General features: G+C 40.8%; 1 protein-coding gene across 1 annotated transcript in view; it reads right to left on the bottom strand.

Annotated features, from left to right (window-relative positions):
* The window catches only part of PHACTR2 (phosphatase and actin regulator 2), a 136161-nt gene that overhangs the window by 81507 nt on the left and 35179 nt on the right, over window positions 1-19475 (bottom strand). The window contains exon 2 of the mRNA XM_022558253.3: window positions 18575-18742. Within this exon, the coding sequence (XP_022413961.2) occupies window positions 18575-18742 (168 nt within the window). The remainder of the gene's footprint in view (window positions 1-18574; window positions 18743-19475) is intronic.

Here is a 19475-nt window from a genome sequence, read left to right as displayed (position 1 = left end):
AAGCTACCTTGTGGGCTCTATGAAAGGCAGGCACCTACCGTGTTAGGCTTGTTCCTCACTGTGACCCCAGCACCTGCTACATTAGGTCTCGTACTCAATAAAAACTAACTGAATAATCTAGACAATTTAGTATGGTGAGAAACTCTAAACTGAAAATAGATCAAGGGGATGAAAGAACTTTAAAACAAGATGGGAGGACCATCATGTACCAATGTGATTAGGAGATAGATAGATAGGTAGATAGATAGATAGACAGACAGGTAGATAGATTAGTACCAGGGGATAGTTAGAAAACCTGGAGAGAATTTGTTTCAGGTCAATATAAAAGAAAACTTCCTCAATAATGAGAGCTAGGAATTAGGAGCTCAGGAAAAAGCTGAATGACTATATCTTATCAGGCTTGCTGGAGACAAAAGGTATTCCTGCCCTAGAGACAGACCTAGATGATTGGTTAGGTCCTTTGCAACCCTGAAATTCTCAATTTCAACTGAAAACTCAGAAGGTGTTTTGCCACAGTAACAATAAACAGTGTTTGGCTGTATTTGGAGGAATGAGTCTTAACAGTACCAGGCTTCAGGTGTATCATGGATTAAACTGAATTTTGTAAATTAACATGGGAATTTACTCGTCATTGCTTGTAATCTAACCAAGCAGTATGGGGACACCATTAACATGTAAGTTAAGGACTGTCTGAACACTGAGGCAATAACGCATTGTTTCAACTTATAAAGGTGTTCTTTGTAGAACCTGAAACTTGGATCCACCAAAAAACATCAACATATGAGGTATTCTAAACTTGGACTCCATGGAGCTAGCTTTCTGATCACCTGTCAGAATCTGGCTCTTGGGGAGTTGGGAAGATGGCGGAAGAGTAAGACGCGGAGATCGCCTTCCTCCCCACGGATACACCAGAAATACATCTACACGTGGAACAACTCCTACAGAACACCTACTGAAGGCTGGCAGAAGACCTCAGACCTCCCAAAAGGCAAGAAACTCCCCACGTACCTGGGTAGGGCAAAAGAAAAAAAGAAAAAACAGAGACAAAAGAATAAGGACGTAACCTGCACCAGTGGGAGGGAGCTGTGAAGGAGGAAAAGTTTCCACACACTAGGAAGCCCCTACGCGGGCGGAGACTGCGGGAGGCGGAGGGGGGAGCTTCAGTACCGCGGAGGAGAGCACAGCAACAGGGTGCGGAGGGCAAGGCGGGGAGATTGCCGCACAGAGGATCGGTGCCGACCGGCACTCACCAGCCCGAGAGGCTTGTCTGCTCACCCGCCGGGGCGGGCGGGGCTGCGAGCTGGGGCTCGGGTTTCGGTTTTGGACTGAGCGCAGGGAGAGGACTGGGGTTGGCGGCTTGAACATAGCCTGAAGGGGTTAGTGCACCACGACTAGCCGGGAGGGAGTTCGGGGAAATGCCTGCACCTGCCGAAGAGGCAAGAGACTTTTTCTTCCCTCTTTGTTTCCTGGTGCGCGAGGAGAGGGGTTTAAGAGCGCTGCTTAAAGGAACTCCAGAGACGGGCGCGAGCCGCGGCTAAAAGCGCGAACCCCAGAGACGGGCGCGAGCCGCGGCTGAAAGCGCGGACCCAGAGACGGGCGCGAGCCGCGGCTGAAAGCGCGGACCCAGAGACGGGCGGGAGACGCTGGGGCTGCTGCTGCCGCCACCAAGGGGCCTGTGTGCGAGCACAGGTCACTCTCCACACCCCTCTTCCGCGGAGCCTGTGCAGCCCGCCACTGCCAGGTTCCCGGGAACCAGGGACAACTTCCCCGGGAGAACGCACGGCGGACCTCAGGCTGGTGCAACGTCACGCCGGCCTCTGCCGCAACGTCACGCCGCCTCTGACGCCGCAGGCCCGCCCCGCATGCAGTGCCCCTCCTTCCCCCCCCCCACCCCCGGCCTGAGTGAGCCAGAGCCCCCGCATCAGTGGCTCCTTTAACCTTGTCCTGTCTGAGCAAAAAACAGACGCCCTCCAGCGACCTACACGCAGAGGCAGGGCCAAATCCAAAGCTGAGCTCCTGTGAGCTGTGAGAACAAAGAAGAGAAAGGGAAATCTCTCCCAGCAGCCTCAGAAGCAGCGGATTAAAGCTCCAGAATCAACTTCATATACCCTGCATCTATGGAATACCTGAATAGACAGGGAATGATCCCAAATTGAAGAGGTGGAATTTAGGAGCGAGATCTATGATTTTTTTCCCTTTTCCTCTTTTTGTGAATGTGTACGTGTATGCTTCTGTGTGAGATCTTGTCTGTATACTCTTGCTTCCACCATTTGTCCTAGGGCTCTATCCTTCCATGGTTTTTAAAAAAAATTTTTTTTTCTCAATAATTAATTTTATTTGTAATAACTTTATTATACTTTACCTTCGTTCTTTCTTTCTTTCTTTCCTTCCTTCCCTCCTTTAGACAACGAATCACCCCAAATTGAGGAGGTGGTCTCTGAGAGCAAGATTTATGATTTTTCCCCCTTTACCTCTTTTTGTGAAGGTGTATGTGTATGCTTCTGTGTAAGATTTTCTCTGTATAGCTTTGCTTCCAACATTTGTCCTAAGGTTCTATCCGTCCCTTTTTTTTTTCCTAAATATTTTTTAATTCAATAGCTATATTATACTTTATTTTATTTTTACTGTATCTTCTTTCTTTCTGTCTTTTTTCCTTCTTTCCCTCCTTCCTTCCTTCCTTCCTCCCTCCCTCCCTCCCTCCTGTCTTTCCTTCTTTGCTTCTTTCTTCCTCCCTTCCTTTCCTCCTTTCCTTCTTTCTTTCCTCATACTTCTACTAATTCTCTCTACTTTTTCTCCCTTTTATTCTGAGCCGTGTGGATGAAAGGCTCTTGGTGCTCCAGCCAGGAGTCAGGGCTCTGCCTCTGAGGTAGGAGAGCCAACTTCAGGACACTGGTCAACAAGAGACCTCCCAGCTCCACATAATATTAAACGGCGGAAATCTCCCAGTGACCTCCATCTTAACACCAGCACCCAGCTTCACTCAACGACCAGCAATCCACAGTGCTAGACAACCTATGCCAAACAACTAGCAAAACAGGAACACAACCCCACCCATTAGCAGAGAGGCTGCCTAAAATCATAATAAGGCCACAGACACCCCAAAACACACCACCAGACGTGAACCTGCCCACTAAAGAGACAAGATCCAGCCTCATCCACCAGAACACAGGCACTAGTCCCCTCCACCAGGAAGCCTACACAACCCACTGAAACAACCTTAGCCACTGGAGACAGACATCAAAAACAACGGGAACTACGAACGTGCAGCCTGCAAAAAGGAGACCCCAAACACAGTAAGATAAGCAAAATGAGAAGACGGAAAAACACACAGCAGATGAAGGAGCAAGATAAAAATTCACCAGACCTAACAAATGAAGAGGAAATAGGCAGTCTACCTGAAAAAGAATTCAGAATAATGATAGTAAGGATGATCCGAAATCTTGGAAGTAGAATGGACAAAATGCAAGAAACAGTTAACAAGGACCTAGAAGAAATAAAGATGAAACAAGCAACGATGAACAACGCAATAAATGAAATTAAAAGTACTCTAGATGGGATCAATAACAGAATAACTGAGGCAGAAGAACGGATAAGTGACCTGGAAGATAAAATAGTGGAAATAACTACTGCAGAGCAGAATAAAGAAAAAAGAATGAAAAGAACTGAGGACAGTCTCAGAGACCTCTGGGACAACATTAAACGCACCAACATTCGAATTATAGGGGTTCCAGAAGAAGAAGAGAAAAAGAAAGGGACTGAGAAAATATTTGAAGAGATTATAGTTGAAAACTTCCCTAATATGGGAAAGGAAATAGTTAATCAAGTCCAGGAAGCACAGAGAGTTCCATACAGGATAAATACAAGGAGAAATACGCCAAGACACATTTTAATCAAACTGTCAAAAATTAAATACAAAGAAAGCATATTAAAAGCAGCAAGGGAAAAACAACAAATAACACACAAGGGAATCCCCATAAGGTTAACAGCTGATCTCTCAGCAGAAACCCTACAAGCCAGAAGGGAGTGGCAGGACATACTGAAAGTGATGAAGGAGAAAAACCTGCAACCAAGACTACTCTACCCAGCAAGGATCTCATTCAGATTTGATGGAGAAATTAAAACCTTTACAGACAAGCAAAAGCTGAGAGAGTTCAGCACCACCAAACCAGCTTTACAACAAATGCTAAAGGAATTTCTCTAGACAAGGAACACAAGAGAAGGAAAAGACCTATAATAACGAACCCAAAACAATATAGAAAATGGGAATAGGAACATACATATCGATAATTACCTTAAATGTAAATGGACTAAATGCTCCCACCAAAAGACACAGATTGGCTGAATGGATACAAAAACAAGACCCTTATATATGCTGTCTACAAGAGACCCACTTCAGACCTAGAGACACATACAGACTGAAAATAAAGGGATGGAAAAAGATATTCCATGCAAATGGAAACCAAAAGAAAGCTGGAGTAGCAATTCTCATATCAGACAAAATAGACTTTAAAATAAGGACTATTACAAGAGACAAAGAAGGACACTACATAATGATCAAGGGATCGATCCAAGAAGAAGATATAACAATTGTAAATATTTATGCACCCAACATAGGAGCACCTCAATACATAAGGCAAATACTAACAGCCATAAAAGGGGAAATCGACAGTAACACATTCATAGTAGGGGACTTTAACACCCCACTTTCACCCATGGACAGATCATCCAAAATGAAAATAAATAAGGAAACACAAGATTTAAATGATACATTAAACAAGATGGACTTAATTGATATTTATAGGACACTCCATCCAAAAACAACAGAATACACATTTTTCTCAAGTGCTCATGGAACATTCTCCAGGATAGATCATATCTTGGGTCACAAATCAAGCCTTGGTAAATTTAAGAAAATTGAAATTGTATCAAGTATCTTTTCTGACCACAACGCCATGAGACTAGATATCAATTACAGGAAAAGATCTGTAAAAAATACAAACACATGGAGGCTAAACAATACACTACTTAATAATGAAGTGATCACTGAAGAAATCAAAGAGGAAATAAAAAAATACCTAGAAACAAATGACAATGGAGACACGACGACCCAAAACCTATGGGATGCAGCAAAAGCAGTTCTAAGGGGGAAGTTTATAGCAATACAAGCCCACCTTAAGAAGCAGGAAACATCTCGAATAAACAACCTAACCTTGCACCTCAAGCAATTAGAGAAAGAAGAACAAAAAAACCCCAAAGCTAGCAGAAGGAAAGAAATCATAAAAATCAGATCAGAAATAAATGAAAAAGAAATGAAGGAAACGATAGCAAAGATCAATAAAACTAAAAGCTGGTTCTTTGAGAAGATAAACAAAATAGATAAACCACTAGCCAGACTCATCAAGAAAAAAAGGGAGAAGACTCAAATCAATAGAATTAGAAATGAAAAAGGAGAAGTAACAACTGACACTGCAGAAATAAAAAAAATCATGAGAGATTACTACAAGCAACTCTATGCCAATAAAATGGACAATCTGGAAGAAATGGACAAATTCTTAGAAATGCACAAACTGCCAAGACTGAATCAGGAAGAAATAGAAAATATGAACAGACCAATCACAAGCACTGAAATTGAAACTGTGATTAAAAATCTTCCAACAAACAAAAGCCCAGGACCAGATGGCTTCACAGGTGAATTCTATCAAACGTTTAGAGAAGAGCTAACACCTATCCTTCTCAAACTCTTCCAAAATATAGCAGAGGGAGGAACACTCCCAAATTACTTCTACGAGGCCACCATCACCTTGATACCAAAACCAGACAAGGATGTCACAAAGAAAGAAAACTACAGGCCAATATCACTGATGAACATAGATGCAAAAATCCTCAACAAAATACTAGCAAACAGAATCCAACAGTACATTAAAAGGATCATACACCATGATCAAGTGGGGTTTATTCCAGGAATGCAAGGATTCTTCAATATACGCAAATCTATCAATGTGATAAACCATATTAACAAATTGAAGGAGAAAAACCATATGATCATCTCAATAGATGCAGAGAAAGCTTTCGACAAAATTCAACACCCATTTATGATAAAAACCCTGCAGAAAGTAGGCATAGAGGGAACTTTCCTCAACATAATAAAGGCCATATATGACAAGCCAACAGCAAACATCATCCTCAATGGTGAAAAACTGAAAGCATTTCCACTAAGATCAGGAACAAGACAAGGTTGCCCACTCTCACCACTCTTATTCAACATAGTTTTGGAAGTTTTAGCCACAGCAATCAGAGAAGAAAAGGAAATAAAAGGAATCCAAATCGGAAAAGAAGAAGTAAAGCTGTCACTGTTTGCAGATGACATGATACTATACATAGAGAATCCTAAAGATACTACCAGAAAACTACTAGAGCTAATCAATGAATTTGGTAAAGTAGCAGGATACAAAGTTAATGCACAGAAATCTCTGGCATTCCTATATACTAATGATGAAAAATCTGAAAGTGAAATCAAGAAAACACTCCCATTTACCATTGCAACAAAAAGAATAAAATATCTAGGAATAAACCTACCTAAGGAGACGAAAGACCTGTATGCAGAAAATTATAAGACACTGATGAAAGAAATTAAAGATGATACAAATAGATGGAGAGATATACCATGTTCTTGGATGGGAAGAATCAACATTGTGAAAATGACTCTACTACCCAAAGCAATCTACAGATTCAATGCAATCCCTATCAAACTACCACTGGCATTTTTCACAGAACTAGAACAAAAAATTTCGCAATTTGTATGGAAACACAAAAGACCCCGAATAGCCAAAGCCATCTTGAGAACAAGAAAAGGAGCTGGAGGAATCAGGCTCCCTGACTTCAGACTATACTACAAAGCTACAGTAATCAAGACAGTATGGTACTGGCACAAAAACAGAAAGATAGATCAATGGAACAGGATAGAAAGCCCAGAGATAAACCCACGCACATATGGACACCTTATCTTTGATAAAGGTGGCAGGAATGTACAGTGGAGAAAGGACAGCCTCTTCAATAAATGGTGCTGGGAAAACTGGACAGGTACATGTAAAAGTATGAGATTAGATCACTCCCTAACACCATACACAAAAATAAGCTCAAAATGGATTAAAGACCTAAATGTAAGGCCAGAAACTATCAAACTCTTAGAGGAAAACATAGGCAGAACACTCTATGACATAAATCACAGCAAGATCCTTTCTGACCCACCTCCTAGAGTAATGGAAATAAAAACAAAAATGAACAAATGGGACCTAATGAAACTTCAAAGCTTTTGCACAGCAAAGGAAACCATAATCAAGACCAAAAGACAACCCTCAGAATGGGAGAAAATATTTGCAAATGAAGCAAATGACAAAGGATTAATCTCCAAAATTTACAAGCAGCTCATGCAGCTCAATAACAAAAAAACAAACAACCCAATCCAAAAATGGGCAGAAGACCTAAATAGACATTTCTCCAAAGAAGATATACATACTGCCAACAAACACATGAAAGAATGCTCAACATCATTAATCATTAGAGAAATGCAAATCAAAACTACAATGAGATATCATCTCACACCAGTCAGAATGGCCATCATCAAAAAATCTAGAAACAATAAATGCTGGAGAGGGTGTGGAGAAAAGGGAACACTCTTGCACTGATGGTGGGAATGTGAATTGGTTCAGCCACTATGGAGAACAGTATGGAGGTTCCTTAAAAAACTACAAATAGAATTACCATATGACCCAGCAATCCCACTACTGGGCATATACCCTGAGAAAACCAAAATTCAAAAAGAGTCATGTACCAAAATGTTCATTGCAGCTCTATTTACAATAGCCCGGAGATGGAAACAACCTAAGCGCCCATCATCGGATGAATGGATAAAGAAAATGTGGCACATATATACAATGGAATATTACTCAGCCTTAAAAAGAAATGAAATTGAGCTATTTGTAATGAGATGGATAGACCTAGAGTCTGTCATACAGAGTGAAGTAAGTCAGAAAGAAAAAGACAAATACCGTATGCTAACACATATATATGGAATTTAAGGGGAAAAAAAATGTCATGAAGAACCTAGGGGTAAGACAGGAATAAAGACGCAGACCTACTGGAGAACGGACTTGAGGATATGGGGAGGGGGAGGGGTGAGCTTTGACAGGGCGAGAGAGAGTCATGGACATATACACACTAACAAACGTAGTAAGGTAGATAGCTGGGGGAAGCAGCCGCAAGGCACAGGGATATTAGCTCGGTGCTTTGTGACAGCCTGGAGGGGTGGGATAGGGAGAGTGGGAGGGAGGGAGACGCAAGAGGGTAGACATATGGGAACATATGTATATGTATAACTGATTCACTTTGTTATAAAGCAGAAACTAACACACCATTGTAAAGCAATTATACCCCAATAAAGATGTTTAAAAAAAAAAAAAAAAAAAGAAGAGTCTGGCTCTTAGATTTGAATTTAAGAAAGGAAGCCATAATGAAATATTTGTATTACAGAGTTAAATCCCTTTCCTGGATTGCTGCTCCACTTTTAGTAGAATTGTAGAGTAAAATTACGATTTTTTTCAGAGCCATGGTGACAACAACAGATATCAAGATTAGCAACCAGGACTTCCCCAGTGGTCCAGTGGTTAAGACTCTGTGCTCCCCATGGAGGCTAAACAATAAGTTACTAAAGAACCAAGAGATCACTGAAGAAATCAAAGAGGAAATCAAAATATACCTAGACACAAATGACAACGAAACATGACGATCCAAAACCTGTGGGATGCAGCAAAAGCATTTCTAAGAGGGAAGTTTATAGCAATACAATCCTACCTCAAGAAACAAGAAATTTTTTTTTTTTTTTTTTTTTTTTGCCACCCCACATGGCTTGCGGAATCTTGGTTTATGAGCCAGGGGTCACACCAAAGCTCCTGCGGTGGGATCTCTGAGTCCGAACCACTGGACTAACAGAGAACCTCAGACCCCAGGGAATATTCATCGGAGTGAGGTCTCATGGAGGTCCTCATCTCAGCACCAAGACCCAGCTCTACCCAACAGCCTACAAACTCCAGTGTTGGAAGCCTCAGGACAAACAACCAGTAAGACAGGAAGGCAATCACACTCATAAAAAACAAACAAACAAAATCCGATGGCAAAAAAATATGTCACAGATGAAGGAGCAAGGTAAAAACCTACAAGACCAAATAAATGAAGAGGAAATAGGCAATCTACGTGAAAAAGAATTCAGAGGGATGATAGTAAAGATGATCCAGAATCTTGGAAATAGAATGGAGGCATGGATTGAGAAAATACAAGAAATGTTTAACAAAGATCCAGAAGAACTAAAGAACAAACAGAGATGAACAATACAATAACTGAAATGAAAAATACACTAGAAGGAATCATTAACAGAATAACTGAGGCAGAAGAACGAATAAGTGAGCTGGAAGACAAAATGGTGGAAATAACTGCCGAGGAGCAGAATAAAGAAAAAAGAATGAAAAGAATTCAAGACAATCTCAGAGACCTCTGGGGCAACACTAAACTCACCAACATAGGAATTATAGGGGTCCCAGAAGAAGAAGAGAAAACGAAAGGGTCTGGGAAAATATTTGAAGAGATTATAGTCAAAAACTTCCCTAACATGGGAAACAAGATAGTCACCCAAGTCCAGGAAGCACAGAGAGTCCAATACAGGATAAATCCCAGGAAAAACACACCACGACACATATTAATCAAACTAACAAAAATTAAATTCAAAGAAAAATATTAAAGCAGCAAGGAAAAACAAAATATAACATACAAAGGAATCCCCATAAGGTTATCAGCTGATTTTTCAGCAGAAACCCTGCAGGCCAGAAGGAAGTGGCAGGATATACTTAAAGTGATGAAAGAGAAAAACCTACAACCAAGATTACTCTACCCAGCAAGGATCTCATTCAGATTTGATGGAGAAATCAAAAGCTTTTCAGACAATCAAAAGCTAAGAGAATTCAGCACCACCAAACCAGCTTTACAACAAGTGCTAAAGAAACTTCTCTAGGTGGGAAACACAAGAGAAGAAAAAGATCCACAAAAACAAACCCAAAACAATTAAGAAAACGGTAATAGGAACATATATGTAGATAATAACCTTGAATGTAAATGGATTAAATGCCCCAACCAAAAGACACAGACTGACTGAATGGATACAAAAACAAGACCCATATATATGCTGTCTATAAGAGACCCACTTCAGACCTAGGGACACATACAGACTGAAAGTGAAGGGATGGAAAAAGATATTCCATGTAAATGGAAATCAAAAGAAAGCTGGAGTAGCAATACTCGCATCAGATAAAATAGACTTTAAAATAAAGACTGTTATGAGAGATAAGGAAGGGCACTACATAATGATCAAGGGATCAATCCAAGAAGATATAACAATCATAAATGTTTATGCACCCAAACAGGAGCACCTCAATACATAGGCAAATGCTAACAACCATGAAAGGAGAAATCGACAGTAACACAATAATAGTAGGGGACTTTAACACGCCATTTACACCAGTGGACAGATCATCCAAACAGAAAATAAATAAAGAAACACAAGCTTTAAATGACACAACAGATTTATACTTATAGAACATTCCACCTGAAAGTGGTAGAATACACTTTCTTCTCAAGGGCACACAGAACATTCTCCAGGATAGATCACATTTTGGGTCACAAATCAAGCCTCAGAAAACTTAAGAAAATTGAAATTGTACCAAGTATCTTTTCTGACCACAACGCTATGAGATTGAAGATCAATTACAGGAAAAACACTGTAAAAAACACAAAAACAGGGCTTCCCTGGTGGCACAGTGGTTGAGAGTCTGCCTGCTGATGCAGGAGACACAGACTCATGCCCTGGTCTGGGAAGATCCCACATGCCACGGAGTGGCTGGGCCCGTAAGCCATGGCCGCTGAGCCTGCGGGTCCGGAGCCTGTGCTCCGCAACGGGAGAGGCCACAACAGTGAGAGGCCCGCGTACCGCAAAAACAACAACAACAACAACAAAAAAACCCCCACAAAAACATGCAGGCTAAACAGTGTGCAACCAAATAACCAAGAGATCACTGAAGAAATCAAACAAGAAATTAAAAACTACATAGAAAATAAATGACAACGAAAAGACGATGACCCAAAACCTATGGGACGCAGGAAAAGCAGTTCAAAGAGGGAAGTATATAGCAATTCAATCTCACCTCAAGAAACAAGAAAAATCTCAAATAAACAATCTAACCCAACACTTAAAACAACTAGAAAAAGAAGAACAAAGAAAACCCAAAGTCAGTAGAAGGAAAGATATCATAAATATCAGAGCAGAAACAAATGAAATAGAAACAAAGAAAACAATAGCAAAGATCAATAAAACTAAAAGCTGGTTCTTTGAGAAGATAAACAAAATTGATAAACCCTTGGTCAGACTCACCAAGAAAAAAAGGGAGAGGAGGCAAATCAATAAAATTAGAAATGAAAAAGGAGAAATCACAACTGACACCACAGAAATACACAGGATTTTAAGAGACTACTACAAACAACTACATGCCAATAAAATGGACAACCACAAAGAAATGGACAAATTCTTGGAAAGGTACAATTTTCCAAGACTGAACCAGGAAGAATTAGAAAATATAAACAGACCTATCACAAGTAATGAAATTGAAACTGTAATTAAAAATCTTCCAACAGGGCTTCCCTGGTGGCCCAGTGGTTGAGAGTCCGCCTGCTGATGCAGGGGACACGGGTTCGTGCCCCGGTCCGGGAGGATCCCACATGCCGCGGAGCGGCTGGGCCCGTGAGCCATGGCTGCTGGGCCTGCACATCCGGAGCCTGTGCTCCACAGCGGGAGAGGCCACAGAGGTAAGAGGTCCACGTACCGCAAAAAAAAAAAAAAAAAAAAAAAGTCCCTCAATAGCCTAGAGTTTATAATCTATACTAAATCATACCCAACAAACATATTGAACCCTTGCTATGAATGTGTACACCATTCAGAATTGACCTATAAAATAACTAATACTTAAATTTTAAAATAAATATAGCCATTATAAGCACTTTTTAATTTACTCAGGGGGTTTTTTAGTTACCTCAAAAGCAGAATGGTGTAGCTGATAGTTTTGAGTACTTACTGTATCCCCAAAACCACATTAATCATTTTGCATATATTACCTCATCTAAACCTGTGATGGGACTATATGGCTTTCCAGGATTGATTTAAGAATAAATGAATATATATCCAGCATGATGCTTGACCCACAAGTTAAAAAAAAAAGAAGCAGAATAGTGTAAATACCCAGACATCTACAACGTTTCCCCTTGTCCTTTGAGCATAAAAATTACTGTATAAGGGCTTCCCTGGTGGCGCAGTGGTTGGGGGTCCGCCTGCCAATGCAGGGGACACGGGTTTGTGCCTCAGTCGGGGAGGATCCCACATGCCGCGGAGCGGCTGGGCCCGTGAGCCATGGCCGCTGAGTCTGCGCGTCCGGAGCCTGTCCTCCGCAACGGGAGAGGCTGCAAGAGTGAGAGGCCCGCGTATCGCAAAAAAAAAAAAAAAAAAAGATAAAACACGAAAGGTCAGTTTGGGTTACACTGCAGAGAGCTGAGGAGTCTGGAATTCATTTAGGAAACAACATGGAGTCAGTCACTTTTTGGGCAAGAAGCAAAGGACCAAAGTTCCACCTGAGGAAGACTTCCTGTAGTGGTATCCAGGATGATCTAGATAGAGGAGGGAGGGGAGAGATTTCCCCACCTATTTTCCCAAAACCACAAGAATCCCTGCTCTCTCCAACCACCCAGCTCTTGGGCTGTGCCCCTGTTGCAACAGGAGCTCCAGCACCTGAGGTCTGGGGACTCAGGACACCACTCCCACAGACCTATCCCCTGTGGCCCACTTCAAGCAGTGAGTTTCTGTCCTGAATCCTTTGGTAACTCCCTGTCCTAGTTACCAGCTCTATTCCCTGGTTCCTTAAAAAAAAAAAAAAGATAGGGACCCAGTTTGAGTCTTTTTGGTTCCAGCACCATCTGCTGTGGATACTGCCACCTAAGTAAAGAACATGCTGGCTCCCAAGGCTTGCTTGGATTTCCCAGTCTCACTCACCCGGGTGCTCCGTTATGCTACCCTACCTGGTGGAACACATGCCATTTTGTTGTGAAGGACCCACTGCTCTATTTGCTGGCCTGAGATCTGGATGTTATCTTGGTTACTCTAGTGTTCCTGACAGGCTGTGCCACCCTGAATCTTCTCTGTCAGCCTCATTAGCTGGGTCACGTTCCCTTCCTAGGCAGGCTTAATGCCAGAACCCAGTCTCTCCCTGCCTCCTCTAGCATTCCATAGCTTTCTAGAGCTCAGACAGCTAATACCTAAGTAGAGCAAAGAGGCCACCTGCAATAATTGAGACATAGAGTGATAAGGACCAAACAATGGGGACCGAGAGGAAAGGCTGATGGTAGAGGCCTGCACTAGAAGAAATAAATCAAAGGTTTAGGAACTAATAGAATGTAGAAGATGGTAAAAGGCAAGGACGGATCAAAGAACTCCGTGGTCAAAGCCTGGATGCCAAAGAAAGCCACGTCTGCAATAGCAGGGGTAGCTGGGGATGGCAGGGGATCTACTTTGGTTTGGAAAGTATTTGTACATAGGACTTTCCCACTCCCTCTCTGCTCCCTCTCTGTGCTCATTCAGAGCAGGTGTCAGTACCTTCCCTCTCTAAAACGAAAGTTTAAGTTAATGCACGGAAGACAAGTAGGGTGAGCATAATGAAACCTTCCAGTGACTGCTACTGCTGCCAAGTGAACTTTAAATTTTCTATCTTGCTTCACCAAAAATAATGTTTCTATTCCTGAAATTACATTTTAATACTATCCCCAAACACAGAAGTATTTGTGAAAGTAGAAGTTATGAAAAAAGTAAAGATATTAAGCTGAAGACATTTTAGATGTTAAGCCAATGTTAAGTGTTAACAGTGGATATGTGTTGAAGAGAATAAAGAATCAAGTTGTAAGACCTCTGTTTGGTGCCATTGCCTTAAACAATGTCAAAGAGTCATTCTTGTAAAAGATCAATGTTGGTATCTCATATCCTGTCTAAAGCCTGTGATACCTTTAGGGAGGGGTGGAATTAAGATGGTTGCTACTCCAGTCACCTGCCGAGTCACTCAGTGGTTTGAGGAAGAACTGAGTGTGGTCATAGGTTACAGACCCTCTCTTCTAAACCGGGGGACACACAGCACGTATTCACAGCAATTCTTCTGCTTGTAGACACTGTAACCTCTCATTGTGAAAATTTCTCGGTCTAACTCTGCAGTCTTACAGTCCAACTTAACTGAATGCCTCCCCTCACTGTGTGAGAGCAAAATCTGATGCAAGTTTCTTATTCTCACTATAAAATTCTGATTTTTTAATTAAAAAATTGACACCCAGAAGTAAATTAATCAGTGCCTGGCATGTACCACGTTTTCAATGTAGATCTAGGTAGACCATAAGAATGGGTTTTGAGTTAACACACAGTCCTCAGGCACTACTGCCCATGAGGTGCTCGGGGTGATGTGCCTGGGTTCGAGAGATGTGGGCACTGAGAAGCAAGAAGGTGAGGAAGGGCATGTTCACAAAAGGAGAAGGGCTGAGACAGGTAGCGAACCTCTCTTGCACAGGTTTAGGGGAAATGGGAAGGGGAAGAGAGGGGACAAAAGAGAAGGAAAAGTCAAAGACAACCAAGATGATGACACCTTGTGTAAATCAAGTAAGAGCTATTTTGTAAAACAAGGAAGGACACAACAGCAATGGCACATCTTGTAGAGACTGAGATGGATGAAAATGAGAGAATAACACTAAATGTCAGGATTGGGAGGCTTGGAGTCCCCTCAATGGAGTGCTGGATGCAGGGGCAGACTGCAGAAGGAAAGACATGAGAGTGCAGGAGGGAAGTGGAAGCAGCAGACACAGGGTAGATTTTGAAGACCTTTGGTCTTAGTTGTAACCGCCCATGTAGAAGTTAGAGGAACAGCCTGTTTGTTTGTATTTGTCAGCTTTGGGGAGATGAAAGCATACGTAAAGACCCAAAGGGAGGCACCTCAGCCACCACTACCTACCTACCACCACCACCCCCGCCCTCAAAAAAAGGGAAGAAATGATTATGTAGGAAAAAAAGCATAAATGAGATTTTGAGTTCTAAAGTTAGGGAAGGGATGGAGCTTAGGTGGAACCAAAGAAGGACCCTTTCACTCAGGAGATGAAAACCGAAGAAAAGAATCACCAAGGGCAAGTAAATAGCAAAGAATACTCTGCCCTAGATCCCAGCGGCCTATGGACCATTCTAAACAGAGCTGAAGATACAGGTAACTTTCTGCTTTAAAACAAGGCCAGAGAACTTGAAGTCGGGGCATAAGCCCAGCCAGCCTCATAGGACAAGACAGCCTTTCAAAGTCTAGTTGCCTCAAGGACCACCAAGCAGACAGAACACAGGACCTTTCTTAACTTCCACCACCATGAACATGTGAGAACAATGACATTTATTACAGTGGCGTTAATAAATCAGTGCTGCCTCCTATCTACCATCAATTAAAAATTCCTACCACAGACCCCGACACCAGGAAAAGTGGTATTAATCGCTGTGTAATAGAACACAGTAAGATTCATGTCCATATGACTGTAAAGCCAAGAGCTTAGGAGAAGGACAAAGAAGAGTTACTCTTCTTGGAAGAAATTCATATTCTTTCATATCCTAAAATATTATGGATCTTGCCTAAGGTGTTCTTTGATGGAGCTGGCCTTGGTCATACCCAAACCCCTAGATTTCACTGTTTGAGACAATGTATTAGAGAAGAAAACACCCTACTCTTGGTTATTTCCAAATGCATCAGTTTTCCTCTAGATGTGACATCTTTCCTCAATGTGAAAAAAAAACATGTTACACCGCTTTGTTCCTCCGTTTATTTTAAGCTTTACTAATACATTCCATAAAACTCAGCAGAAATTGAATTTAAAATATATATATATACATATAGTGACAGTAAAGTACTTGAGACACTTGATAACATCTTACGAAATTCAAATAAAACATTAGTAATAACATGGGTTTAAAAAGAAATGATGTGGACTTCCCTGGTGGTGCAGTGGTTAAGAATCCGCCTGCCAGTGCAGGGGACATGTGTTCGAGCCCTGGTCCAGGAAGATCCCACATGCCGTGGAGCAACTAAGCCTGCGTGCCACAACTACGGAGCCTGCACTCTAGAGCCCATGAGACACAACTACTGAGCCTGCGTGCTGCAAATACTGAAGCCCGTGTGCCTAGAGCCTGTGCTCTGCAACAAGAGAAGCCACCACAATGAGGAGCCTGCGCACCACGATGAACAACGTCCGAAGACCCAACACAACCAAAAATAAATAAATAAATAAATATATTTTAAAAGAAATGATGCAAGTAAATGTAGCAGAAAAATTCACAATGAATTGTTAACACATCCACTTGGCTTGTCTTTATTCTGTTATGTCACAATTTTGATGCAAAGACAAAAAACAATCTAATGAGACATCTAATAACTTTCTCAGGTTTTTAAGGTGGTTCGGTAGTCTTTAGGAGCTAGAAATATAGTACCCATAAATAACTTCTTGGAGCTCAACTTATATAAAATCTTGTGTGAATTTGAAAAGGAAACAGAATACAAAGACTGCTAGGTTATCCTCAATAAATATGGGATAATATAAAATAACACTTAATGCTGTCTAAAATGACTTTTCTTAAATATTCTGGGTTGGTAGAAATGTTACAGCCTCCCTACTATTAAAATAATTAAAAAGAGTGACAAGAAAAGATGAAGGGAAGTTCTTTGTAATTGTTCCTACTTTAGGGAGAGAGACGGTAGCAGCCCAGACCCAGGAAAAGGGCAAGAGAGACAAATGAAGAGACTTTCATCATCTCTTTTCAATGTCTTCTTAATGCTACTGTCCAGAGCCCTATTCCCATCTTGGTTATCCATGGTAACTCGAAGAGCTAGACTCCCCCAATGCTTAGAGAAACCTGAGCGGGAAGTACTTAAGAAGACGAGTGTATTTCCATCTACAACTGCAGAACAAGGAAGAACAAGATGCCCAGTCAGGGGTTGGAAGGACTCAAGGATCCACAACAGAATCTGGAACTGAAAGCACATTAGAATTCAATTCATTCAATTCTGATCTGACTTGCTCAAGGTCACACGGTACCTTGGTGGCAAGGACACAACTAGAACCCAGGTGTCCTCCCTCAGCACAGCACTCTGTTCATCCCTTCCCACTGCTCCTAACCCAAGAAGCCAGTTAGGAACTAAAGAGGATTCAAAAAGCAAACCATCGTTATTTGCTCCTAAGCCAAGTCTTTTGTCTTTGCCTATCTTTTTATTGCAAAAACTTTCCAGTACCTACAAGTAGAGATATTAGAATAATGAACCCCATATATTACCAACTTGTGACCGATCTTCTTTCATCTATACTCCCCTCTCCTCCAGGATCATTTTGAAACAAATCCCAGAAATAGTATCATTGTTCTTTTTAAATATCAAATGCTCAAAGAAATGATACAGCTGCAAAAGCAGCAGAGACAATTTTCTTTAGGAAGCCCTGGTGTCTCTATCCTACACCCTTGTGCTATTGATGGTGTTTTCCTTTTTATGTCACAGCGCTAGAACTAAAGGCCAACCCTTAGCACAGACCAGTAAGATATGCTCTGTGATCCTGTACATACACGGACAATCTTAGTTTCTGGTGCAGTGAGGAATTTTGATGAAGGGATTATTTTAGACAACAAACGTGGAGAAAGCTACACTTACACCAAGGTATAAACTCATTTCCACCTTAAACAATACCCTGATACTGGACATTTGTTTAAATCAGGCTTAATTCTGGCCTGAGATTTAAGGCCAACTTCCTCCATAAGTCCATATGAAAGGTACTAAATAATGTAATTCTTAAGGTTTAACAAATCCACAAAATAACAATAAAAAGTTTTCACACCATTAGGGTTATGACTCCTCTAGGACACAGACCATTTATTTGTCCTAAGGACATGATGGAAATTTAAAATTAATAAATATAGCAGCACCTTTCCTTCATACAGCCATTTAAATTTTGCCCACAGAACAAATACATTTAAAAGACATTTTAAAAATTCTTCATTGACAAATAGGATCGTGTTACTGGAACTAAGTAGACAGATAGATAATAGTGTTCGTATGTGTGTGTATAAATGGATACTTCCAGCTACAATAATGACAAATAACATTTCCACTTCTAATTTTCCATTTCACCTCCCTCTCCTTACACATTAATTTTTTATATGAATTTACAAGTACATATTTAAAAACAAGACGACGTTAGAAAGCTAAAGTGAGTAGAAAAAGGCGGCAGATCAGAACCCTAAGTTGTTTCACCCTTAAATGAAATAATTTCATTTCAAATATAGATTAATTTTTTTCCCTGAAAAAAAAAAACGCTGCAAGATATAATTTTTTACCTTTTGGAAAATTTAACAATTTATCTTCTAACAAAATTATGATGTTCCTACCTGCTGATGTCTCTCTAAATTTGTCACTGGTCTTCTTTTTCCTCCATTTCCAAGGCTTAAAGATTTTACCAATGGTGGAGAGTTTCCCCTTTCTCTTGAAGGGAGGTGTTTGGGAGCCTGCTGTTGGGCCATCTGAGTTTGCTATAGAAGCTTTGTCCAGTCCGTCAACTGTATAAAGAAAGTCAAGTCAGAGAAAAGCTGTAATAAAAGTTTGAAACAACATCATCTATGTTTTCTTGCACTGTTCAAAGTAAACATGCCCGCTTTAATTGGAATCTCACATAAAGCTTATTTTGCCCCATTTCCCTGCCAGTAGAACTCCTCTAATATCAATCAATAAATCAATCATTCAGAAATTACAGTCCCCTTAGATAATCATTTTGAGGAAACAGAAAAGAAATAAGAGACCTACATAAAAGGTAAGGCCAGATAAATAAGGGTCTGCGAAACAGCTGAATCCATCTGCAACAACTACATCAATATTCTGTGCAGAAATAGAGTATTCTAAGTGAAACAGGATGTTCCTCCAGAGACTAGTTTGGCATTCTCAGTAATGAAAATGACAGTTATGGTGTAGTTAAAACCAGGTTTTTTTCCTTCACAAAATAAAATTTAGTGCCAAGAAGCTAAATTCTAAATTTTACTATACTAAAACTATCTTTTGCTTGTTACAAAAAAGTTTCTAGCTTCAAATAAACTGATAACTATCACGAATGACAAAAAATACATGGAAAATATGGATGTCGTAGGTAATAGAACATATCTTTATGTGCCTCACATCATTTCATCAATCAGAAGAAAGGCCCCAAACCTTAAGTTGCCTTACACTATGTTCATAACAGAAAGAAGATGCTGATAACTTATATTACCCCAAAGATTAAATTTCAATGGCAAAAAACGG

This window comes from Delphinapterus leucas, chromosome 12 (assembly GCF_059928025.1).
Source record: "Delphinapterus leucas isolate spDelLeu-1000000601 "Yukka" chromosome 12, BTC_Dleu_Yukka2, whole genome shotgun sequence".
In the NCBI taxonomy this organism is placed as follows: domain Eukaryota; kingdom Metazoa; phylum Chordata; class Mammalia; order Artiodactyla; family Monodontidae; genus Delphinapterus; species Delphinapterus leucas.
This window is presented reverse-complemented; position numbering and strand designations above follow the sequence as displayed.